General features: G+C 38.7%; 3 protein-coding genes across 9 annotated transcripts; 2 read left to right on the top strand and 1 right to left on the bottom strand.

Annotated features, from left to right (window-relative positions):
* The first annotated feature begins 385 nt into the window (after positions 1-385).
* On the top strand, positions 386-10,778 carry LOC122873584 (E3 ubiquitin-protein ligase AMFR-like). The gene is made up of 14 exons (XM_044190495.1): positions 386-598; positions 1,129-1,451; positions 1,545-1,637; positions 1,750-1,914; positions 3,720-3,872; positions 4,776-4,816; positions 5,508-5,640; positions 5,754-5,887; positions 6,049-6,159; positions 6,596-6,792; positions 7,113-7,216; positions 7,780-7,914; positions 8,136-8,317; positions 8,683-10,778. The coding sequence occupies exons 2-14, from the start codon at positions 1,197-1,199 to the stop codon at positions 8,837-8,839; spliced, it is 1,860 nt and encodes a 619-aa protein (XP_044046430.1). The 5' UTR covers positions 386-598; positions 1,129-1,196; the 3' UTR covers positions 8,840-10,778.
* A 175-nt stretch (positions 10,779-10,953) lies between these two features.
* On the top strand, positions 10,954-14,773 carry gnpnat1 (glucosamine-phosphate N-acetyltransferase 1). 6 transcript variants are annotated; one of them, XM_044190569.1, is made up of 6 exons: positions 10,954-11,130; positions 12,170-12,377; positions 12,539-12,601; positions 12,884-13,018; positions 13,306-13,367; positions 13,541-14,773. In XM_044190569.1, the coding sequence occupies exons 2-6, from the start codon at positions 12,180-12,182 to the stop codon at positions 13,686-13,688; spliced, it is 606 nt and encodes a 201-aa protein (XP_044046504.1). In that variant the 5' UTR covers positions 10,954-11,130; positions 12,170-12,179; the 3' UTR covers positions 13,689-14,773. The 6 variants fall into 6 exon arrangements, with proteins under 6 accessions (XP_044046504.1, XP_044046492.1, XP_044046529.1 ...); XM_044190557.1 differs by having other exon boundaries at positions 12,167-12,377; XM_044190594.1 differs by having other exon boundaries at positions 10,957-11,130; positions 12,170-12,333; positions 12,891-13,018.
* Positions 14,774-15,505: 732 nt separating this feature from the next.
* styx (serine/threonine/tyrosine interacting protein) lies at positions 15,506-20,852 on the bottom strand. 2 transcript variants are annotated; one of them, XM_044190534.1, is made up of 11 exons: positions 20,609-20,852; positions 20,182-20,214; positions 19,169-19,222; positions 18,978-19,075; positions 18,744-18,816; positions 18,612-18,648; positions 18,483-18,522; positions 18,209-18,259; positions 17,695-17,767; positions 16,670-16,763; positions 15,506-16,090 (listed from the first exon to the last, which is right to left on the bottom strand). In XM_044190534.1, the coding sequence occupies exons 1-11, from the start codon at positions 20,666-20,668 to the stop codon at positions 16,017-16,019; spliced, it is 687 nt and encodes a 228-aa protein (XP_044046469.1). In that variant the 5' UTR covers positions 20,669-20,852; the 3' UTR covers positions 15,506-16,016. The 2 variants fall into 2 exon arrangements, with proteins under 2 accessions (XP_044046469.1, XP_044046476.1); XM_044190541.1 differs by having other exon boundaries at positions 18,756-18,816; positions 20,609-20,850.
* Between the last annotated feature and the right edge of the window lie 3,754 nt (positions 20,853-24,606).

Genomic DNA, 24,606 nt, shown 5'->3' with positions numbered 1-24,606 from the left:
TGGGATCAGGAGATAAGGGGAAGACATTTACATTCAATTTAAAATAAAGTGGGTAGCTATTGTGAGAAATAGGGGAGTAAACAGAAAAGAGGAGGTAATCATGACTAGAATTAAAATAGGACACAGTAATCTGAACGGCTCACTTCACAGATGCATCCAACCATCTTCATCTTTTTATGAACATGTCATACCAGAAACTGAATGTGCTTGTTAGTTGCAGGAAATATATGTCAGAGAGAAAGGACATGGTGGAAGAAAAGATTAGGGCTAAGAAGGGCAGGATCAAAGAGCATGGTGGAAGCGGACAAGGCACTCAGGAGCACAGAAATAATGGGAAAAACCAAACCCGACACTATAGGAGTTAACTAGCTCCAGAAGATGGCAGTAATGCAACACTAAGGATACCAGCTGCCATTAAACTTCAAAGAAGAAGAGGAAGAAGCTTCCCCTCCCCTCCCCTCAGCCAGCTGTCTGATCGGTGAAATAAACATGACGATGTTGTCAACAACGATGTTCTCAGTGCAGCTGCACTAAAAGTACAGCACCGAATACAACAAAGGACGTTGGAAATTGTGGTTAGATAAATTTGTGACAAACTGTAAGTGACGATGTATTACGAGCTTGATGGCTGGTGCTTGCTAACAGTGGCTAGCTACGTAGCTAATATTAGCTAACAACTAAGCTAGTCTTAAATAACGTTAGCCAGGTAAATAGCTAATGTTAGGGCCGTGAACTCCGTATTATTTAGCCAACATTAATAAATGTTGGCCAGTCGCTGGCCCACCGCTTTCACTTTGTTTGATTTTAATCAATTACACTTCATCAAAGATAGGCCAATTCGGGAGCAATTTGCACCTTTACCAACTGTAATGAACTAACGTGAAGTTAGCCTTGCTTGAGAACTGAGAGTAGGTTAGCTAACATATCCGGCTAGCTAAGGCTAGTCTTCTAACTTCATGGAAATCTTGCACTGGCTATTTCAAAATCATTAAACACCACATTAACACCAATTAGTCACGATCGTATGCTAACACATTTGTAGCTATGCATGTAACATAACTAATGTTTACGCTTAACTTCAGCTTAGCTAATGTTGGCCAAACTTTACTAACTCACTTCTGCCCTCAGGTTGTGTTGAGTTCTTGGATCGGGACAAACACCATTTAACAGGTTGAGGAGTGGACGTAAACACTGCAATGCCTCTGCTGTTTTTGGAGAGGTTTCCTTGGCCCAGCCTGCAGACCTACACAGCACTGAGTGTGGCTTTGCTTGCTGGCAGTATCTTCAGTGCCTACACCACTGTGACTGACCCGGGGTTTGGGGCCTTGGAAACTGATGAAACACCAGCCCCCTCTGAAGTGGCTCTTGAACATCTAAACAATGATATTAGTAACACAGAATTGGCAACCACTGTCCTGTGGTATCTTGTCACTGACAGTCTCTTTGTATGGGTGAGTGTCATCCAGTTTAGGATTTTGCATTGCTTGATAAGATGATGTTCTGACAGAAAACTTATTGTCACTTTATTCTCTGTACTCCCCTAGGTCTTAGTCAACACATTCTGCTGCTCTTTGATGTTAATTGCTAAAATTATTCAGTATGTGGTGTTTGGCCCGCTTAGGGTCAGTGAGAAGCAGGTGAGTCTGTGTCTTTAACAGTGTTAAAATGATAAATACAGCTACTTTCATACCTGGGTTATTATCCTCTTTCAGAAAATGACATCTCATTTGTAATGTGTTTATTCCTCAGCACCTCAAAGATAAATTCTGGAACTTCATCTTCTACAAGTTCATTTTCATCTTTGGCGTATTGAACGTGCAGACAGTGGAGGAGGTGGTCATGTGGTGTTTGTGGTTCTCTGCCCTGGTCTTTCTCCACCTCATGGTACAGCTCTGCAAAGACAGATTTGAATATGTAAGTATTATAAACTACATCATTCTTTTTTTTACTTTTACTAATGTCCCATAGAATGATTTATGACTACCATGTATGGTAATCTAAGCAGATAATATATACCAATGCTCTTTTAAAATGACTACCACATTACCATTCTTACACAGATTCGGGCATACAAAATGGCCAGTATGGCATTAAGCAGGTATTGGGATCAATACAATTACACAAGTAACTCCAGAGCTTATTCACAAAAGTGTCCATTTGCAACAAGTTTGGTCTGTTTTTTGCTATGAGATATTATAGGGTATAATAGAGAGAGTCCTAAATATCCCTGCATGAAACCTGTTCCTATTTATGCTACACAGTAAACATGAGAGGAATGGACCTACATTCTTTGTGGCTGCCTTGTTACTCCTAAGGACTGAGATTAAATGCAAGATAGCCAAAAACCTGGCATTTGACAGCATCTGATTAATGCACTTTTCAACTTTATAAAGTGGTGTTTTAAAAGGTGTGTTGAGTGTCCCCCAAAAGTCTGAGAGTAACTCTACTCTTTTCAGCTCTGGATCTATTAATAGTTCCCTGTACTGGCTTGTTAGGCTCCTGATACAGTTTCAGTCACTACATTAACATGTTCTTGTGTCAGATTATGCTCTGCATGTTGGGGAAAACAAAATATCAGATTTAATCACCTCCTTGCAAGCAATGAAATTTAAAACGGCATTAAGTTGGTATGTTGCCTATGATGTAATGCTGACTGGCTTAGTGTACCAGAAGGTGATTTCTGCCTGTCGTGTTATAAAAATGTGCCAGTTTGTGTGTGTGTGTGTGTGTGTGTGTGTGTGTGTGTGTGTGTGTGTGTGCATGTCATGTGCTGCACATGGCTGTGTGTTTGTATGCGTAACTGTCTGCTAGTCTTTGTTTCTGTCTCTCAGCTTTGATGATAGATCTGCATTAATGCACGTTCTTTTTAGGACTTAAAAGACTGCCAGTTGTGTTAGCCCAGCTGTCTTCCTTCCTGTCACCCTGTTTCTGTGGGTTCTAGCTTTGGGGTAAAGATCACACATATAGGTTAAACTGCTAAAGATGATAAGTATAACGTGTTGTCAGTGTGCTGGGGAAACCGTGTGGTATTAAAGTTTTACAGGATTGATGATTTTGTTTTATTTCTTTCAGCTCAGCTGTTTTAATGCTTGTAATGAGGTCCTAAATTGTGTTCTATTCACTGTTCGATGTTAGCTGTCAGTTTATAGTCTTAAGCAATGTTTTGCCAGTACATAGATGTTTTGCGGGATGTGTGTGGGGAGTTTATTGATTTTAAATGGGTTGTGTAAAATTTGGAAGGGAAAAGTTCAAGTGCGTTTTCCTCCCATTTACTATGTTAGAAATGCCCTTTGAGTATGGAACTGGATCCAACACTAAAACATGTGCATACGTGTGTGAGCAGGGTTACAAGTTGGTGGTTGATTATAGTAATTTGATTTAGGAATGTATCCCTTTTTTAAATGTATTGTTTTTTTATTTAATTTAGCAGTTTGCCATCAACAGCTGCATGTTTCATGAACTTTTACATGCAGATTTTGATTCTATGAGATTGTGAGCATTAAAAAAACTGCTTATTCTAAATCCTTTGCCTACAGAAATCCACTATGAATTCCCAAATAGTTACGACTAGTCAACTTTATTTGTATAGCTTAGTATCACATAAAATGTCTTATTGCGCTGCATAGACCCACATGAGCAGCCCTTCCCAAACCAGCACAGGCTCTCTAAGAAGACAAGAAAAACCTCCCCACTCATAATCCACATTTACTTCCCTACAGCTGTCTTTCTCGCCCTCCACTCCCATGAACAGCCATGTGCGAGTGCTTTGTCTGCTGGTCTCCCTGCTGCTGGACTGCTGTGGCCTGGCTGTGGTCTGTGGTCTGCTGGGAGCTACCCATGGCATGCACACCCTCTCTTTTATGGCAGCAGAGGTGAGAACCATTTTGACCAAGCTTAGCACAGATGATCGTGGACTCTTTATATCAGATTAGGCACACGTGTTTCTTAAAGATTTATCGTTTTGTTTGACATGCTTATGTCTCAAATAGGTTTGGATAAATCAGCAGTGTGTTTCAGATTCTGCTTATCAATTGTTTTTTTATTGAAAACCAAGATGCTTGGCATATTATTTACCAAAATATCTTGAAGGCAAAAATATCATCTTTATTTTCAGCTGATTAAATGGTAAAATAGAAAATAAAGATGGGGACATCAAAAACACTGATTTCTTTATACCATGTAACAGGAAATGACTCCTCATGTTAGAAGAACTTCCTCCATTGAATGAAATTGTTTTCACACAGTGATCACATTTTAGCTTAGCCACACTTTCAGCTGTTGCCCTGGTCTGCCATATTGTAAACACTGCATACCTCTTTTATGGCAGACAATTAGACATTATTACAGGAAAAGCACAGTTGTGATTAACAAGTTAATAATGGTTGCATTTCATTTAGGTGTGCCAGTTCCAGGGCCCCCCAGTATTGTGCATGCTCGCTCACGAGCATGGCTTACTGGGCCGCTGCAATCATCCCCAATGTTTCCAGTTACAACTGTGCATTTTCAAAAGTCAAAATGTCTACTGAGGAAAAACGCTAATTTATTTCATACAGCTGTCTCCAAAAGGGGATGCGTTTTTAAAGAGAGGTTTAGTCTAATAAACACACAAGCAATAACTGTACCACTTTAAGCACAAAACATTCCTTTCTCATTTCCTAGTGATAGTATTTTTTGTTTTTAAAGTCACAACTGTGATGTCAAAATTTGCATTGTTCTGTATGGAAAGTAGACTACAAGAATTACATCACGTTCACCTGTGTACTTTTTTCCTTCAGTGTCTGCTGGTGACTGTACGCACTGGGCATGTCATCATGCGGTAAGTCCATTCAAAGCCTCCTTAAACATGCATGCACGTGCAAACACTGCAGCAGTACGGATGACATAGCCTGTGCAGATTTAGAATCAGGGGCTAATATTAGTGACACAATTTCTTTTCCTCTGGTTCCATTACACCAAGGCTTCTTTGTCCCAAATAGGATGTTTAGGATTATACAAGCAGTAGAAACAACTCTAATCAAGTGAGGTGCTCATAGATACAATATCTTTAGTCTGACACTAAAACTTGGTACATAGCAAAGTAATGTTTGTGGTGACTAACTGCCCTGTACTTTCACAAAAAATGTATTGATTTTTTTGTTACTTTGGTTTGTGTTTAACTTGTGTTACTACACATAGTAGATTCGGAATTCAACGGCGTTAGACTATTTCCACTCCTTTTTTTTTAACCAAGCATTGGCATGCATTGGAATTGTGTGGAAATTGTGAACTTAGATTCTCTCTCATTACACTGTTATTCTGTCTTCCTGTCAATGTGTTGCTACGTGTTCCTTCTGATGGCAATATTACCTGTGTTATTGTACCATAATATTTTTACACCATCTTTGTTTCATGCATTCATTTTATCTGAATTGCTAATCCCCATCCTAGATAAGGGTCACATCATCCACCATACTGTTTAAATATCACCTGTGTTTAATGGCCTGAAAGAGCTGTGCATGTCCCCTCAGATACTCCATTCATCTGTGGGATCTGAACCATCCAGGGACCTGGGAGAGTAAGGGAACATATGTCTACTACACAGACTTCATCATGGAGTTGGCTATGCTCTTTCTGGACCTCACGCACCATATCCATATGCTGGTAAGACACAGAAGGGAACAGGTGTTGGCATGTTATGAAAATTTAGTCTGTCCTGTCTCTTTTTTTCTGCTCCACTAATCTTTAATCTTTTCTGCCCATATGTGTCTCATTAGCTTTTTGGTAACATCTGGCTGTCCATGGCAAGCTTGGTTATCTTCATGCAGCTGCGGTATCTCTTCCATGAGGTGCAGCGCCGCGTCCGCCGCCACAAGAACTACCTTCGTGTCATCAACAACATGGAGGCCAGGTGATAGTATATTTTGATGTAATTGTTTTTCCCTTTTTACCTCATGGTTTTGTGGTTCTCTGTTTATGTAACTGAATTATTTCTAATGAAAGCTTTGTATTTCCCATCGATCATTACTTGTTTCATCGTTATTTGTATATACTGTGGATCTATCTGTACAGATTTGCTGTTGCTACTGCAGAGGAGCTGGCAGCTAATGATGATGATTGTGCCATCTGCTGGGATACCATGTTGACAGCACGCAAACTACCCTGTGGCCATCTCTTCCACAAGTAAAGTGTTTTTTCAATCAGCAATCCCTGCATGGACTGTATTCTGCAGATTGTTTTACTGGCACCACTGACCTGTGGCTCCGTAGCTTAGAAAAAGTTTATCTTTACTTGCAGAATTAAGATGGCTTTAAGAAGAGACTGCAGGAATAGCATGCAACCAGATATACCAGCCTTGAATGCAGTATCCTTAGTTTGGCTAGTGCCAAAGTCTTGCACACGTTATATATATTTTTGTAGTAAACCTGACTGCAGATCAGTCCTTAGCGTCTGTAATATGATTTTCCTTGTTTGGATATTTATCTATATTCTCAGCTTCAGTAAGATGATCCTGATGTTTAGCTACAGAAGACTTGTTCTGAGCCTTGAAATTAATGTCAAGTTTTTATACAGAGAAATGCCATAATAACATTTGGTGTGTGTGCATGCGTGTATCCAGCTCTTGTTTGCGCTCATGGCTTGAGCAGGACACCTCGTGTCCAACATGTCGGACATCCCTGAATATTAATGGTGACGGGGGCCAGGCAAGAGGCCAGCAGCAGGCCGGGGGAATGGAAGACAACATCGGCCCAGTAGGAGCTGCTGCAGATGCTAGACCACATATCAACCAACACAATCACTTCTTCCACTTTGATGGTAAATCGGTCAGACACAAATCCAAGAATTAATCTGGTTATTGAGTTACCTTACATCAGATAGGGTGCGACAATGAAACAGGTTTATTGCCAAGTAGGTTTTCACATACAAGGAATTTGCCTTGGTATTTTGGTGAATAACGATCACAATAAGTACTGTAAAAGTCAAGAATCATAAATATAATATAGAAATTTACAATAAAAAATTTTAAAAATATGGAAAATAGATCTGTTTTTAAAATGAGAGAGCTATTGTGTTTAAAACGAAGACGATGTGCAAAATGTTGACCAAGAAATGTTCACAGTATAAGTCTCTTACAGGATCTCGCATTGCCAGCTGGCTGCCCAGTTTCTCAGTGGAAGTAATGCACACCACCAATATCTTGGGCATCGCTCAGGCCAACAACTCCCAGCTCATGGCCATGGTGAGTTCATGTTTACAGTCTGATGAAATTCTTGTTGGTTTTATGAGAGATGATACACAGATAACAATTTGAGGCAAGTTGTTGAATCTTTTTTTTCTTCTTTTTTGACACTTGATTTCGTTCATTCAGCCAATGCTGCCATCATGTTGTCCTACTTTTCACTCCCTGTCTTGCTGTTTACGAGTAACCAATGTCTGTTGCCTCAAAATGTTGCCTGGGTTGTGTACCATGGCCCTAATGCTCTTAACATCATTACTTTGCTCACATGGTATTTAACGTCCTGGTAAATGCTTGTTGACATAGTGATAACCTCTTTATTTAAACAACTGATTTAGCAGAAACTGTTTGTTACAAAAGATGCCAAGTCTATTTAAACAAATAGATTCCAAGTATCTTGAACGGTTTTATACTTGTAAATCACTAGTACTGTAAGTGTAACCCTTTAAAACAAAATCTAGTTTTAACTTCCACTTATTATGTTCTGTTTTTCCCTCTCCAATGATCTTTCTCTAAATAATTTATCTATTGCTCTCTTTGCTTTTGATGTACCCTCTGGTCATCAGGCCCATCAGATCCAGGAGATGTTCCCTCAGGTGCCCTCCTATCTGGTGATGCAGGACCTGCAGTTGACCCGCTCTGTGGAGGTCACCACTGACAACATCCTGGAAGGACGCATCCAGGTGCCCTTCCCGACACAGGTCAGTCAACTGGGGATTAAATGTAAATAGTGTCATTTTTCATAATTTCATTGATGCCTCTGAAAAGGCTTACCTTGTTTTAATAAAACAATGCTCTCCTAATTTCTCCAACAACTCTGTCAATGCTTCCCGACTCTCTGTTTCATGTTTATCACATTCCTATGGTTTTCTTGAAAGGCAGAATGCAACTGTATGTCACATATTTTGTGTTCCTTCCTCAGGCCATAGAGCGTGCACCGGTGAGCCCTGCAGATGAGCAGGAAGGGCCCAGTGGAGCAGCTGAGCAGAGCCTCAGTGAGTCAGACAACATGGAGGTCAGAGGAGGTCGCTTCTCTAAGTCAGCTGAGGAGAGGCAGAAGATGTTAAAGCAGAGGAAAGAAGAGATGCTCCTGCAGGCACGCAGGTTAGTAAACTGCTGGTGGGAGTTTTCCACCTCAGAGATAGTGGTGCTAAGCTATTTTTATGTATTAATTTTTTTTCTTGCTATTGTTTTTATAAACACATTTTTGAGGTCAGGAGTGTGACCACACTGGAGCCTGCATCAGACCTTTTCTTGTGAAACAAATGTGTTTCTCAGTCTGTGAATCAACTGGCAGGACAAGTAAAATGTTTAAAAGCCTTCTTTACTTGTCTACCAGAGTGACTGAAAGGCCTAGTTTTAAAGAACTAACAAGTAGTAACATTTGTTCACTAATAGTTGCCTTCTTTCCCCCGATATCTTGCATTTCCTGCTCCCATGATCATGTGTTGTTCATTACTTCCCTGTAGGAGATATCTGAACAAGAGTCCAGAGGACCAGGATGAGGATTTGCCTGGACTAGAGGAGGACATTCTTCCAGAATTGAACTTGACTGTGCTGAGACGTAGAACCATGGCGGCAGCTGCAGAGAGACGCATGCAAAATCAACAAGACCCTGCACCCTGATAAACAGATAGGCTTCATCAAAAGAGTCTACCACATCATCATCCCAAGAGGCACTGAGAGAGCTATTTCAACCCCCCCATTTGGTGTATAGTCAATGGTCATCACCTATTCAAAACAATAATTAAAAAGCATTACACACATGGCCTTTGGACTGTTTTGGGCTGCCTAAATAAGGTGGGACTATTGTGAATGGCCTCTGCCTCACTGATTCCAGAGTATTTGGAACATTATATAAATTAATGGGTGCAAGTCAAGAAATGCAAGGTTGCATTGCCCTTTATTCATGTGCCACACATTGCAACCACCAGCTTCAGTAGGGAGTCAGTATCTGTTATGATTGGGACTGGCTGTCCAAAATGAGCATGTTTTTCAGTCAGGAGTCTTTTATGAGAGGGGTTTGAAGGTGTCATTACTAGATAAAGCTGTTTGGGTCCTTGTTTGTTTTCCTTTTTATCAGATTTTTTTTTGTTTTTGCTCATGGTGGAAAGCTACATATTCTGGATGAAAAAACTCATCTGATGTATTTGTGTGTTATTATTTTATGAGTTTCAACTGTGAATTTGGTGTAGGCAAAATAACAACAAGTCTCTTACCTTGGAGTAAGAGAATGTCACTTTAGTATTGTTCAGCCTTTCTGTCAAATATGAATGTTTCTATAAAAATAATGCTGCAAACGAAGTGTTTTTGACCCGCATGGGTTCTGTATTTAGTGTGTAATATCACCCATTGCAAACAGTTTGCATTTTGTTATTTAGCAAGGGGGCTGGGGTGGGTGGAGTGGACATGTAAATCTTTGTTTTCTAATACTGTTCCCTTAAGTCGCATAGGCAACGAAGGGGATGTATTATGTTTTGTACAAGTACATTGGGTGTCATCCTCTCAGTCTTTCTTAAATTACCCTCTGATAATGAGCAATTCTCTCTGAATAAGAAAATATTATTTTCTACTGAGTATATTAATGAGGTCCTTGGTCATCTGTGTCCATCAGTTTGGAATTTTTAGGGTATGTAGAAATAGTTTTAAGTCTGCGACAGCTGGACTTGCTGTTGTCTTTTGAAGACGTGTTGACACTCGTCAACTGGCTTTGGCAGCAGAATTGAGCAGTAGCAAAATATATGACTTAACAACAAATCCAGTTGCCTTTGATTTAATACTTCTATGACCTGAATGACTGAGAATCTTAATGAAGACATATTTTTTTATTTGTGCAGCCTTTGTCTACTCACTTTTTAGGAGTGCTAATTCAAAAATCATACCAGCAAGGAACATAATAATCCTCTGTTCAAAGATCTTATTTCAATAATGTATAGCAATCTACAACACGGACTGGGTCCTTAAACATTTTAGTATTATCAAATTTCACTAAATCTGTAGCTGGTTGAGACATATTGACGGACACAAAGATGGAGACTGTATTGTAAGTGTTTGATTTCTTACAGTGAAAGGGCAATTTGGGGTGAGATATGCATGAATCTAGACAAGTGCTTTTGTTTCCTTCCACTTTATCCCAAAGAGCAGCCCACAAACCTCCACTAAAAGCTGAAGTGTTGTGATCTTTATTGTGTGTTTATTTTATTGCTCAAACTCTGTTTGGGGGTGTTGTAAGATGATACAATATAGGATTTAGATTTCAGATTTAAATTTGTCAAACTGTAAAAAAGAAATTGGACAGTTTTGTTTTCATGTTAAGGATTTTTCATTCAGTTATTTAACAAGTCTTAATATCCATGATATATTTTCCTATTCATTGGTTATCTTTCATAACCATTAGTTATTTAATTAAAACTGAAATACATTTTTGGACTGAGCTTTCCTGTATTTTTGTGCCTAAATCAATAATGGTTCAGTTATGGATAATTTCTGTAAATCTAGTTTTTGTAAAATATGTTAATACAAAAGACTCAATAAACAGAGCTTCTACAGCTTTTTTTTAACAAAATACAGTAATTTAATCTTTCTTCTGGAGACTAACCAACTTCTGCTTGGGCTTGGTTTTGTTCATGTACACCCCTTTTGTCACTTATTTTCCAAACAGAGCATCAGATTGGGATGTGTAGCTTTACGGATAGATTGACGTCATTGGGCTGCGCCCCTTACCTTCAGTATCTCTGCCACGTCATAATACGGAAGGGCTCATGCCAGGCGGAAACAGCAGCCGAAAAACACCCACGCTGTTCAGCTTAATGATGTAGCCCAACCTCATACAAAACTAGTAGCATTTCCCGGTTGTCATTGTACGTTATCTCCGTCTGGGAATTCAACTGGAACATCTCTTGTGTGTTTTTGTACTGGTAAGTAGTTACGCTAGCTAGCTAGCTGCTTCGCATGTCAGGGGAACCCTGAAGAGGTAACGCTAATGTTTAATGTGAAGTGTGAAGTTACAGCTCTGACGCTAGCTGGGCTGGATAGTTTGCTTGAGTGAAGGTGGCCTCAGATAGCTATTTTACAGGACACACGAGAAAAGTAAGACTGTATATTACGGTATCGCTGGTTACGTAACTAACTAAATATGACATTAGACTAATGAATTTTGAAATTTGAATTTGAATAATGAAATGTGTTGCTTACGTTTCGTTGGCGAGCCAAAACACTGTGGACGGTGTAACATTATTTGATTAACTTAATCAACATGAACAGTTTGGTGAAGTGTAACACAGGCTACTGCAGAGGAATATTCTGCCGCCTTGGCACTTCGCAACACAATCATAAATGTATTTGCATGGCTTGGTGATCTGGAAATGATGACCCCAGTAAAGTGTAATTGTGTTTTGTTGTCATGGAAACCAGAATTAAGACGCGTCGAGCTCTGCCTAGGTTAATTTGGTTAAAACTATCGCCGAAACGGGAATCAAAAACCCCCAGTCTGAAAGCCAACAGCAGTAATAACGTTACCTGTTGGTCTTGCTATGTGAATGGGCCCTTCTCATATTACATATCCTGGACTATATCCTGGAAAAAAATCGTGGATGAATGGTATAACCTCAGTGTATTATAAGAAGATGTGCATTATAATTCATATATAGGTGTCCTCATTTAAATGCCAACTGGCTTGTCAACCACTGAAGCATGGCAGTAAAGTCAACTTTTTACCTAGTGAAATTGTATTTGTCAGGTCAAAGTTCTGTGTGACTAAGAACAAACATATTTCCAATCCACACTGACAGTATTACCATGTTAACTCATTGTGCTGGTGCAGTATCTTAGATGGATCAGAAAAAAACGTTTCTATTCAGAGTGACATAATTTCAGTATTTTGCATACACCCATTTATAGGTGTGTCTGGACTTTCGTGTTTGTGTGTGTGTGTGTGTGTGTGTGTTCCCTAAGCAGAGATTGTGGAATGCTGCTGGACGAGACTCCACTTTTTGAGCCCTCCCTGCTTCAGGAGCTAGACTGGAGTAGCAACACTGCCTCCTTTTCTCCTGCCATCTCCCCATCCAGCCCAGGGGAAGGCCTGGTGCTCAGGCCGCTCTGTATGGCAGACTTCAACAGGGGTGAGCCAGAGACTGGATGGACAACATGTTTCAGACCAGTACTGGTATTCTCAAGAGAATATTAATCTGGTGACCACTTTGTCATAGACAATGTGGAAAGCATGTTTTTTGTACATTGGTGTCCAATATGGAAGATCTTGGTAATGTAATATAAATGTGAGAATACCCCCGGACATTTTCGCCCACTGTTGTTTCTGTGTTACAGGATTCTTCAAGGTTTTATCTCAACTCACTCAGACAGGCGATGTCACACCAGAGCAGTTCACGAGTAAGTTATGCTTAGCATAATGCTACTTTTATATAAGACAAAAGTCACATTCTGATTATTTTGTTCAGAATATTTACCATTAACTCAGTTTTATTTTAAATCCCAATGTGTCCCCAAGTTTTTAAACTTAGATTTTGTGACAAACTAGTTGTCTTTATGTAAATCAGAACACACATTTAAGAAGAGTAAGAACCCTCATCATCGAAAACAAACTTTAAATACAAACCAATGTAATAATAAAATATCAATGAAGATTTACAAAAACATGTATGTTGTCTGTTGGCTTCAGAAAAGTTTGAGCATATGAAGAAGACAGGAGACTACTATGTCATTGTGGTGGAGGACACAAATCTAGGGCAGATTGTTGCTACGGCCACACTGATCACAGAACACAAATTCATCCACTCCTGTGCTAAGGTAAATTACATCTCGGCAAGCAATTTGTGCATATTTAACAATGTAATTTCTCTCTACATTTTCCCTAAAGACCAATCCCATAAAGAAGTTACTTATTAATGTGGTGGTTATTAGAAGAGGGGTAATTATTAATGTGGTTCACCATCATAAATCAAAAAAGTAACTTTTCATTTCCTTAAAAACTGCAAATTCAGTCTGTATAATAGAAATACATTTTTATTGATCTTGAAAATGATTTAAATTATATGACTGAAATAAAGACCCTTTCTGTTCTGTTTTGTTTGTAGAGAGGCCGCGTGGAGGAGGTAGTAGTCAGTGATGTGTGCAGAGGGAAGCAGCTGGGCAAACTGTGAGTAGACCTGTGTGAGCCTGACACAAAGACATTTTGTTTTGGCTTGATTTTAATATTTAAGACCTCGTTTTTGTCTATTATTATTCATATAAGAGACTTATTTAGGAAATATCTTGTGTTTTGAGTTTTTTTTTTTTTTTATAAACCTCTCTCATTTTCTGTCCCTATAGGTTAGTTTCAACTCTTACTCTTCTCAGCAAAAAACTGAATTGCTATAAAATCACACTGGAATGTGCACCCAAAAATGTGGCTTTCTACCAAAAGTTTGCCTACACTGCCTCAGATGAGACTTACATGCAGTGTCGATTTCTCAACTGACGACAACAGCAGCTTTACACGTTGTTTTGGGGGCATGGACCACACCTTTATACACCCTGACATTAAAACTTGCATTGACAAAGTATCTTAAGAATTGGAAGAGCTGCCCAAGGATGAATTTGTGGTTGCGACACAGTTGAGTTGTTTCTGGACACTCATCCTGATTTCGGCACACTTGAGTAAACATAAATGTATGTTGAAGCCCTCCACTGAGTCCAACATCATCCTCCACCCCTTTGGTAACCATGGTTACCTCACCAGGGTGGAGCCCTGTCATCATCTTCCCCCACCATCTGAAGAAAGGAATGTCAGTTACTGTAAATGTAATGTCTTATTGTGTTACATTGTTAAGTAACTTGCTCCGTACTAGCAGAGAAAATACAAATTATATCTGCGTCTACATGCAACTGTAAGTAAATACAAGTGAGTAGGAAATCAATTTGGTACCAAATTAAGTTATATATCCGAAGCAACTGTTAAATTATTCACTACAGGCAACAGCTTCTCAAGTTCACTACAAAACCAAGTATGCTTGAAGGAATTACTTTAGATCATGATTCAAACTTAATCTCATAGATGCCTGTTGCATTGACCATCAAGGGCAAGTCACCAAAGAAAATCATTTGTTTCTTTAAATGTGATTAGGAACTTAACTACTCTAAGAGCCTTTGGGTTTTACTTGGGTTTCATTTTTCTAATTTGCCTCTTTGGTAAGCGCTCTCCATCTCAGTAGGCTTTTCTTTCTTTGACTAGTGTTGGTGAATAACTATAATGAAGGTTCGATTACTATAACACATGAAGCATTGCTATCAAGACTGTTATAATGTATAATATTTCTAGTGAACAAAAAGGTTTGTTGAACTAATGTTCTAAAAGTTTTGTATTTGGTTGATATTTGAAATTTGATCACAACTGTGATGAGGATGGAAACATTTTCTGATGGGAAATGGATAAAAAAAGTGCTTTTGTAAATGAACTCTTATTTAAGTTTCATAATTATGCTGTTATTCTGGAGAACAGGGGAACATATTTAATGTAATTTATTTCCAAACATGTAATAGTCACATAAAATATTCTATGATCCACTGTGTGTCCTGGCTTTTATTTCTAGTTGTAACTACAAAGCTGATTCACGTTTTAACAAAAACATCATTTGTGGAAGCTTTGTTGTACAAATGGGAAGCTATGGGACGGGTTTTAGTCTTAGTTGTAGCAAAACATTTTCCATCCACAGTTCAAATGGATAATTTAGCATATAGATATATCACAAAAACTTAAAACCCTTTGAGGTGTGATGAAGGCCAGGGATTTAAAATGTGGCTTTCAAACCCAATAGGAATGAGATAAGAACATGAGTAGGGCCCTGCCATACAAGGGATTTTGGAAAACCCAGATACCATATTTTACATTAATTCTAATGTAACTTAATTTCCTTAGCCATGTCGTCAGAGTTGTCATAGCCAGTTTGTTACAGATGTTTGTTGTAAATTGTTAAAGATTTCATCCTTCTGGGGAGACACATTCTGTCCCCAAAGCTCATCATATGTTTGGACAGTGAACTAATAAGAGTGCATGTCAGTGGCTGTTTTTTTTATTGGTAGTTACTGACATGCACAGCAGTGCCTCCAGAAATGTTTGTTAAAATAATATAAAGTACAGGAGCATTTAGCATAACTTCATCCTATTTTTCAATGTGTTACTGTAAAAATGTGTCTTTAAATAACATTCAATAATAATATTTATAAACAGAATACTGGAAAGAAGAATGTAAAGTTGTTAAGCACAGCAGCACATTATGATATAAAACCACAGCTCAACAGGATTGACTTATTTTTATTAAGCAGTGAGTTGTTATTTTTCCATTCCTTACTATCCCACATTAAGCCTGATATTAGTCCATAATCCTATTACTCCCAAAATAAAGGCATTAGCTATTCCTCTTCTCATGTCCTCCACTGGGCGACGTCCTGGCTACTTTCCCTTTTGCCGACTGCCCCATTCTGGTCGTCTACACAAATTCAAGTATCGAAAGTGCATTATTGCAATACTGTCCCGCTGCAAATGCAAAATGCTTTAAATACTATAAAACTGCAAAAAATCTCCCATCAGTGCATACAGCTCAAGAAAAAAAAAAAAAAAAAGTTATCAAATTTGCCGATCCCCATCAGTACTCCATGTCTCAGACATGAGTGATCCTGCTCCCACCCTAGTTCCTTCCCCTTAGAAAAAGTTCAAATATTTACATTTTTAATCCCATTAAAAATGTAACAAACAACAACAAAAAAAAAATTGAGTGCACTGCGCCACACGGCTAAATATCAGTAAAGCTCATCCGTTCTGTGCTGCTGTGACCTGCATTGCTCCAAAGTCCTCATCTTCCTCCAGGCTGCGTTTGCGGCTTCCTGTTAAAGAAATGTGTAAACAAAAAGAATAACTGAACATACTGCATACATCAACACAAGCAAGTCTTCAAGCGCGTTGACTTCAAGAAGAAGCAACTAGACTGAAAATGCTTTTTCTTATACAGTTTAATAACTTTAAACCCTCCTGGATTAAAGAACTTCATTCAGGCACTTCATAGTCTGTGCTGGGTGAAGTCACCAGCATTCAGGGAGAACAAATATAGCTTTAAGGGAAATTATGAGCCAGTTTTCAAAGTGTTTGAATGTTACCGTCTGTTTGTGCCTTTTAAATAGGAACATTTCATGACATTGAGAAAAGATGAATGCAGTAAGTTATGAATTCATGCACAATCGACATGTTCCCATTTGCTGTAAAATCTGCAAATGAGAGCCTGATTCAAAGAAAAACTATCAGCATTAAGAGTTGCTTTGTACAGATGTGCACCCCACCTCTAGAACTTTATCACTTATTGCTGGGGATACATATAGTCAGCCATGCCGCGAGTCAGACTCAATAATGTGCCCAACAAACAACTAATGCCACTCCATGCCCAAACTTCAAGCAAACTTTTCTCAAACCTGGCATCCCAGCTTGTAATGAGAAGGACCTGCCCAACTGCATCGGTGACATCATTTTAATGGTCAATTTGGCTAGGTAGATCGCTTCATATTCCTAGGAAACAAACACTCAGTATTACAGTTATAAGAGTTTAGTAGTTAACATCAGTATGAATAATGTCCAATCAAAAACACCTCATAACTATGCTGAAAGAAGGACCTCACCTCAACATATTTTTCAATTGTGAGATATCAATTTGTGACCTGAAGTTCTTGGTTGTACCTATTGATTCTACAACTTGCCTCATCTACTTCAGTTAATGACTTCCTACATGCTCATATATATATATATATATATATATATATATATATATATATATATATATATTATTTTATATTTATTTTTTTTTTTTTTTATTTTTTTTAACATAGATGAAAACAGTACAATGATACAGCAAATGTATTCTTTACACTTGAAAGAGTTTTAGAATAATTAAATGAAACTTCTGTTTAGTCAATGTGCCCACAGTGGTGATGAGGGGAAAATACTGTTTTAACCCCCCCCCAAAATACTCTTCAATTAAGTGACCCTAGGTCATTTTTGAACAACAGCTGTGCAATTGGGCTCTAAATATTTTGGGAACCTGTTTTTCTTTGGGCCCTCTGCAGTCGACTCAGTGGTTAGACTGAATAGGTTTAAACTGTGATTTGTCAGTCCACAGTACGTTCAGCTGCTTTTCCAATAGTGCTAACCCTAGACTAACCTACTATTTCTATTTTAAAGTTTTAATAATAGCTTTGCTAAAGCAACACAATAGAGTATTCCTCTCAGCGATCTGACTGTACCGAATCAAGCTTTTGTTGTGCTGACTCATTTTGCTCCAGTCATTATTTACATAGACACACGCTTGCCTTTTAAAGTTAAGGAGCTCAAGACAGTATATTTTATTGGCTAACAGTTAGTAGTGCATTTATTTACACTAATAGGGAATGAGCTGTACATGTTCATTTATTGATTGGACTGTAATGTTGATCAGAAGACTTACCTGTAGCTGATGCACAAAGCCCACGTTGGGGTTGATGCAGAACCTCCTCTCCTGGACGTGGCTGAATGCATCTCTATACAATGAACATAGCAGAAGGTTACATCTACAGCCTCTGATACACTGCAAACAGTAACGACACTAAAAAATGAATAACATACATATGTTATTAATTTAGCTGTAGCAAAATTGTGCTTTTGTTTGGTACATTTTATATTCTAACAATTATGCTGCAGTATGTTTTATATATATATATATATATATATATATATATATATATATACATACATACACACACACACTCTCAAAGTAGAAACAAAACAAAACTCAACATGTATGTCAGGCATGGCGTACATGGTTTTCACATAGTGGTACAAAAGAAAATGGAATGTGCATCTAAATCTGTTCATTCTTTGAAAAATCATACATTTATTTAAAAAAGTTAAGACTTGTATTCTACTGGGGTAAAATGGAAAGCCATAATTTGATGTGAGGGAAAAAAACAAAAAAACCTCACCTGTATTTCATCCCAAATGTTTCCATAAGGTATGCAATCACTAAGGCAGCACTGACAGAATAAATAAAAGGAGATGCAGTTTTATATTCACAGCTGTAATTTCGGCTCTGCTGCTCTTGTCTCAGAATTTAGTCAAGGAAATTATAAATACAATACCCAAGGATATTTAGAAAACTTTTAAAGTAGTTAAAGCATAATGAGATACAATGCATGAAGTGAAATTATATTCCATTATGAAATGATTGAATATCAAAAACCCCCAAACAAACCTCACCTTCTTGATATCCCTGCATTACCATGAACCAGTACCTTTCCTAAAAGAGCAAGACAAAAGACTGTTGATAAAATACTTTTTTTCTACTTGACTTTGAGTATGACAAATGGAAACAGCATGCATCCTTACCTCCTGTTGCTAAGCAGCTATCAATAAATTCTTTAGTCTGTTAGGAGGAAAATGAAATACAGTATATCAGCCATAATGTAAAATACGTTTCAGTCAATGAAAAGCTTGCCAAGAAGGAAGTAAAAAGCCCACTTTGTAACTCACTGTAGGGAAAAATCGTATTATATTTTCCACTGGATTGTCTGCAATATCTAACACAAGGTATCTGCAAAGATACAACATTTAGTTCAGGGGTTAGTAAGAAAGCACCTGATCAAATAACACTTTCACTTTATTCAACATTTCACACAAAAATGCATTTAGCAGTTCACATCAAATATTGAAGTCTATAAGTTGAGCGCACAGATCACGCAAGTCCTTACTTACCTAAATGTATGAGGGAAATTAGGTTTGATAAAATTGGCTTCAATGTCTTGGCGGACACACACAATATGCGTTATGCCCTGTCTCTCAAGAATTGGCAGCTGGACAAAGAGAAAAAGAAGTAATATGAGGTAGAAAAATACGAGCAAATAATGTTTCCAAGTACCAGTGGTTAAATTATGTAAAAAAATTACCTTGCTTTTCATTGCAGCAGAGTAGGGACCTAAAAGCAGTCCAGGTAATATCTCCTGAAAATAAAGATAGAGCAGGATGTCACTAACAACACAGGCTGTAACACTGATTGATGTTCAAACGAATTAGTACACGGTAAATCATTCAAGATGAGACACTCCTTACAGCGATGACATGATTGTTAAAACCTTCATAATAAGCGTGGATGAGATCTGGTTTTGGCTGTCAGTCACAGACTGAGTCTGTGTCTACCCTCCTCCCTTATAGTGTGATTTCTTCAAAGCTTAGGTACCATATAAAGCTGAGACAAGTATATGACGAGTTTACATTTTTGTCCATGTATGCAAGCTGTACCAAGATCTTCTCTGATATCAGATTTGTGTTGTAATAAACTCATATATAATTCAAGTAAGGACAACTGAGGCTCATCGACAAGTTTTTCCACATTAATGTCTATTCTAAAACAATTGATATGACACTGAGCCTCTAAATCACAGGTTCTCTAACCTGTAAATAACCTTTATCTCAGAACTGGGGCTACAAGAACTTAACATGTTAGTAGGAAAAAAAAAATAATAATAATATATATATAAATAACACAATATAGTATATGAATCACATTGGTATTTAATGCAATCACCTGTGCTCCACTGTTATTCAAAACTCAGTAACTCATTTTGTTAATCATTACTTTGGACTGCAGAATTTTGTAAAAAAAACCCCAAAACGATGACATGATCATATCATCACAATAGGTTCCTCCTAGAAGTTATACAAACACATTTTCTCATACATTTGCCTACAATTGAATTACATTATTGTTGGTAGATAATGTGGCATTCAAGATACTTTTACCAGTATTCATTCAGAAACTGCTATCAAATGTGGGGGAAACAAACCCTGGGGATCCACATATTTGCTGCATATTGAACCAGCGCCAAATACAGAAACAGGAATAAGGACATTCTGCTGTCAAGACTATTAATACTACCGACGATAGACCCATTTCACATACCTGCATTTCTCGCCTCATTGGATAAGCCCAGTCCTGTAAAAGGGGAATTCAAAAGCAAGGTTAGAAGCTGAGGGAAATTCTGCTAGGTAGCTTTGTTGACGTGACAGCTACTGGAGCTAATTCAGCCCACAGACAGGGTGAGAAATGAGTAACGTTACCAGTTTACTTTGTGTACATACGTGGCTAATGTTTGGAGACTTGACACAGAGAGCAGAAACGTTGGTTAGCAGCCGTATTCAAAGAAAGACGCGAGAATGTTTCCCAGATCCACATTAATGTGTTACGCCCCAAAACACACACAACTTCCTTCTGAGCGCATATTTTCATATTTTAGCTGCCAGACAATGAGGCTGGAGTGGAGGTTAGCTCAGATTAGCCAGGCAGATACAGTGGACATATCGGCTAACGCAGGCTGCTGTGCACTCACCAGAAGGTCCTCCTTGGTCGCGGGCAGAGACGGGAACTGAAGTTTGTTGTCCTCGTCCATTCTGCTGTCTGTTCGGGCACCGCCGGCCCGGATCTGCACGCAGTATCGATGTTTCTCGTGGCGAGGTTAGCTGGGCAATCGATGCGATTTGTTTTGAGACTCCACATGCATGTCCGCCATGCTGTCCCCTGACAGATATGTCACGTGACCGCACGGCAGATGGCAAACAGACTCGTGGAAAGGAGAGCAAGAGCGACGTCTCGCGGTCGATTTATGAAGCGCACAACACTCAGGTCAGGATATGAGAAGCTACTAAGGAGTATGGAAGGTTTTTCATGCTCAATTAAAACGAAATCTAACAAAGAAATACAAAGACAATATTATATGCATTTTCTTTGAACATATGCATTTACTGTGTCATAGTGAGATGGGGTTTGAATCTACAAAGCTAGAATGCATAATCCATTTGGGACCACAGCACTCATAGCCTACATCAACATGATTTGGTCATGGACCTGTTGGCGGGTTGCATTTAAAAAGGTGTTTGTGATCTCGCAGATCTCTACTTTCTGAACGGAAAGATAAAGATCTGATATTTCACAGATTGTGCTGCTCCACCCTACTCTTCTTCTCAGCTGGAACATACATTAGGTCAGGCTGGCAAAGTCTTCGAAGATACAACAAGCTGCTGGGTATGTAAAGAATAAAGTTTTGACTTTTCCCCTAGCTATTTGCATACTGTACTGTACAGAATCTTGAGGTTACAAATAGGGTTAGGGAAATAGGGAATGTTCAATGTGTAAATAATGTTATTTTTAACTACTGCTATATCTAACCGTTAAACTTTGTGAAAACAGTTAAAACAACAACAGCAATAGCAACAAAACATATAAATTGATCAAATATTTTTTTTACCAATTACACATTCTTTTAAAATAAAATTTACATTTAGATTAATTTCTCCTTAATTCCAACCCCTTTAAAGTTATTAATGGAGGATGAGAGTACACACATTTTTTATTTATTTAAATAACCCCTTAATTTTTTACTCAAACTAATTTAACATTGCCAGTAAACCTAGATGACAAAAGCCCTTATTTTTAATTTTAAGGGTATGTACCAGCATTATTCCATTAATTATTCCATTAAATCTTTTGACTTGAAACCAGGATTTTTCAGGATCTGACTGACCTGTGTTTTTCAACACATCAGCCAATTAAGCTAAGTAATCAATAGAATTATGGGAATTTTCCCTATAGGCCTTCTCATTACTCTTCAGAGATGGGGTCACAATGGAAGCAGTGTCTTCAGAGTTGATCAGTGGCTTTGAAAAAGAAAAATACATACTCAAAAAGGTTTCACCCTCCTACCTCCAGATGTGTTGATCTTAATAACAATTCAGTTGTATGCTGTATCAGAAATCAGAATTTAAAACTGTAATTACCATGATAATAACAGGACTAAAATTATCTTGAACTGTTGAACTGTGAATGGCTTCTGTATAAATAAAAAATGTTTAAATCTGTTGAATCTAATCAGTTAATTAGCACCTGTAGCATATGCACATCTGCATATCTGTGGACAGATGTGACGGCCCTTTAGCTTGCCATGCTATTACTGTTTCACTGCTGCAGGTCCCTCCACCACCTCCTTTTTATGGGTCAAAGCCTTTGGTGCTGCTAACTTTGCTAAGATTTCATGTATGTGTTAGTTATGCTGGCAAATACACTTAATGTAATGTGTGTTAAATACATCAACTGTATTAAAAAAATGGACGTAGTGTCTGTGACGTCACCCATAGGTTTCTGAAGAGCCATTGTAAAGCTCAAAGTGGGCGGCTCCGGTGTCTCTGGCCGTCGCCATCTTGGCAGTGTCTGACTCCAGTTAATCATGGAGGTATCAATTGGTAAGTCACAGGACTTCCACACGGGGGACCTGGGGTTTGAATCCCCCTCGGGACGCATTGAGCAATGACCATCATCCTGTGTGGAATGGCTGGATAGCTCGATTTGGACGCTACTGCCTACCTCATGATGATGATGAAGGTCTGCGTCAGGTGTTGGGGAACCAGAGCATCGAGATGACAAATGGGCTACTGGAACTAGACGGAGATGGGCGAGATGCGATAATAAGGCTCTGTTGGAATGCTACTTCGAAAAATGTTACTTCGAAACCCACAATCAAGGCTTACAGTGTGATTCCAACATCCACAAGCGGCAACTGCTATCACAACTTGAGATTGACGAGATGCTACAAATGCTACGGCAAGGGGGAGCCGGGACAACAGGTCAGATTGGGCATGAAGCCCCAAGTGAAATCACACTGAACGAGGCAGCTGAAAGATAAGATCATGGAGAGGATGAATACAAGGCAACGCCAAGTACCATCGAAGTACCATCAGAAAGTCTCCTAGATGGTACTACTGATGGTGAACGGTCTCCTAGAACTTTCTGATGGTACTCCCTACCACAACCATCACGTGAGCTGATATACGCCTCAGCAGCAGTGATCCTCGAGATGCTTGGCTACAAGAGCAACAGTACCCAGGGAGGCATCACACAACAGCGATGCACAGTGGCTGGCGGCTCTGAGAAAGGACCACAGCAACCTCCCTGAACAGAATCCAGTCACCATCACAGCGGCAGACTCCAAGAAAGAGTCTCAGGTATGAAGAAGCACCGGGCCCTGACAGGATATATATAGTTCATGGACACATACTTAAAATTCAGGAAAAATATATCTTTGAGTTGACAGTAATTGCAGTTGCAGTAATTGGGTTGCACATACTTGAACAAACTGGAATTGCAACTCCTTCACTCTAACGGAGTTCCTCTCAAAGGGCACTTTGTATACTTGCTTCATTCGGATAGCATTTCTTCTTAGAACACGGTCAATTGTGGAGAGACTGCATTGGTGGATATTGTGGAACAGTTGATTGTCCTGTGTTATTCTTTGCTGAATTTCTTTGAGGCGAAGGGTGTTGTTCTGGACCACCATGTCAACAATGGCATGCTCTTGTTCAACTGAAAAAAGTCTTGTTCATCCACCTGAATGTTCTCTAACTTAAATTCTGAAAAAGGTTTGGACAAGCAGGAACATTTACTGTAGAGATCTAGACCTATGTCAAACAAGACTACATGGACTCTCATTGTAAAAGTAGAATGATATAGTTACTTACCGGTTTTCCCTCTGAAATGTACGGATAATTGAAGCCACTGTGGATCTGTTTATATTGGGCTGAACTCTCTGGCCAGCTTCTCTCAGTGAGAGACCGTGATTCATGACATGGTCAATAAGTGTGGCTCTGATTTCATTTGAAACACGCGTGTACCCTACCCTCATTCTACCTCTCCTCCCTCCTCTTACACCTTGGCCTCCTCTTCCTCTTTGCCCTCCTCTTCCTCCCTGTCCACCTCTTCTTATATTTTCTCTTTCCACAATACCATTGCCCTCCAATCTATCCATCTCTTCAATCTCTTCTCCTCTTCCTACATCCTCAGCTCTTCTCGCTCTTCCTCCTACATCTTCAGCTCTTCTTTCTCTTTCTCTATCTCCTCTTCCTCTTCTCCCTCTACCCTGGCCACCACCTCTCACTCTTAAACCTCTTCTGTTTCCACTGCTCATACTTCTTTTTTTTTGTCTTACTGTATCTCCCCATTTGCCTTCTTTGTTCTTCTTCTTTTCCCCTTTTGTAGTTGTTGTAATTACGTAAGACAGCTGTGTGAACAATTGGGAAATTGGCTTTTTCTGTGTTGAGTGGATTACTAACTCATCAGATAACAATTTGGCGTTAATTGAAGACACAAGATGTGTAACTGACTATTTTACAATTCACAGAGTTTGTTGTGTTTTGAAAATGGTACAAAATGCTTGTGGTCTTTGTGAAGAACAATGAAAAAGTTACAAATGTTTTTCCTGATATATTAAAGATTTGGTTGGCTGTATGAACTGCTGTGATAAAATTTGGGATTTTTGTGCACAGTGTTTTGAGAAAATTA

Source organism: Siniperca chuatsi, linkage group LG1, assembly GCF_020085105.1.
Source record: "Siniperca chuatsi isolate FFG_IHB_CAS linkage group LG1, ASM2008510v1, whole genome shotgun sequence".
NCBI classification, from domain to species: Eukaryota; Metazoa; Chordata; class Actinopteri; order Centrarchiformes; family Sinipercidae; genus Siniperca; species Siniperca chuatsi.
Note: the sequence above shows the minus strand (reverse complement) of the source record. Positions and strands in the feature narration are given on the sequence as shown.

Excerpts from the sequence above, each read along its gene's own strand:
- LOC122873584 (XM_044190495.1), top strand. The coding sequence starts at position 1,197 with ATGCCTCTGCTGTTTTTGGAGAGGTTTCCTTGGCCCAGCCTGCAGACC. Across the intron at positions 1,452-1,544 it reads CTGACAGTCTCTTTGTATGG|GTCTTAGTCAACACATTCTG; the intron begins GTGAGTGTCATC and ends GTACTCCCCTAG. Across the intron at positions 4,817-5,507 it reads ACTGGGCATGTCATCATGCG|ATACTCCATTCATCTGTGGG; the intron begins GTAAGTCCATTC and ends ATGTCCCCTCAG.
- gnpnat1 (XM_044190569.1), top strand. The coding sequence starts at position 12,180 with ATGCTGCTGGACGAGACTCCACTTTTTGAGCCCTCCCTGCTTCAGGAG. Across the intron at positions 12,602-12,883 it reads CACACCAGAGCAGTTCACGA|GCTTCAGAAAAGTTTGAGCA; the intron begins GTAAGTTATGCT and ends TGTTGTCTGTTG. Across the intron at positions 13,368-13,540 it reads GGGAAGCAGCTGGGCAAACT|GTTAGTTTCAACTCTTACTC; the intron begins GTGAGTAGACCT and ends CTGTCCCTATAG.
- styx (XM_044190534.1), bottom strand. The coding sequence starts at position 20,668 with ATGGACGAGGACAACAAACTTCAGTTCCCGTCTCTGCCCGCGACCAAG. Across the intron at positions 20,215-20,608 it reads CGACCAAGGAGGACCTTCTG|GACTGGGCTTATCCAATGAG; the intron begins GTGAGTGCACAG and ends CCCCTTTTACAG. Across the intron at positions 16,764-17,694 it reads GCTTTGTGCATCAGCTACAG|GAATATGAAGCGATCTACCT; the intron begins GTAAGTCTTCTG and ends TTTGTTTCCTAG.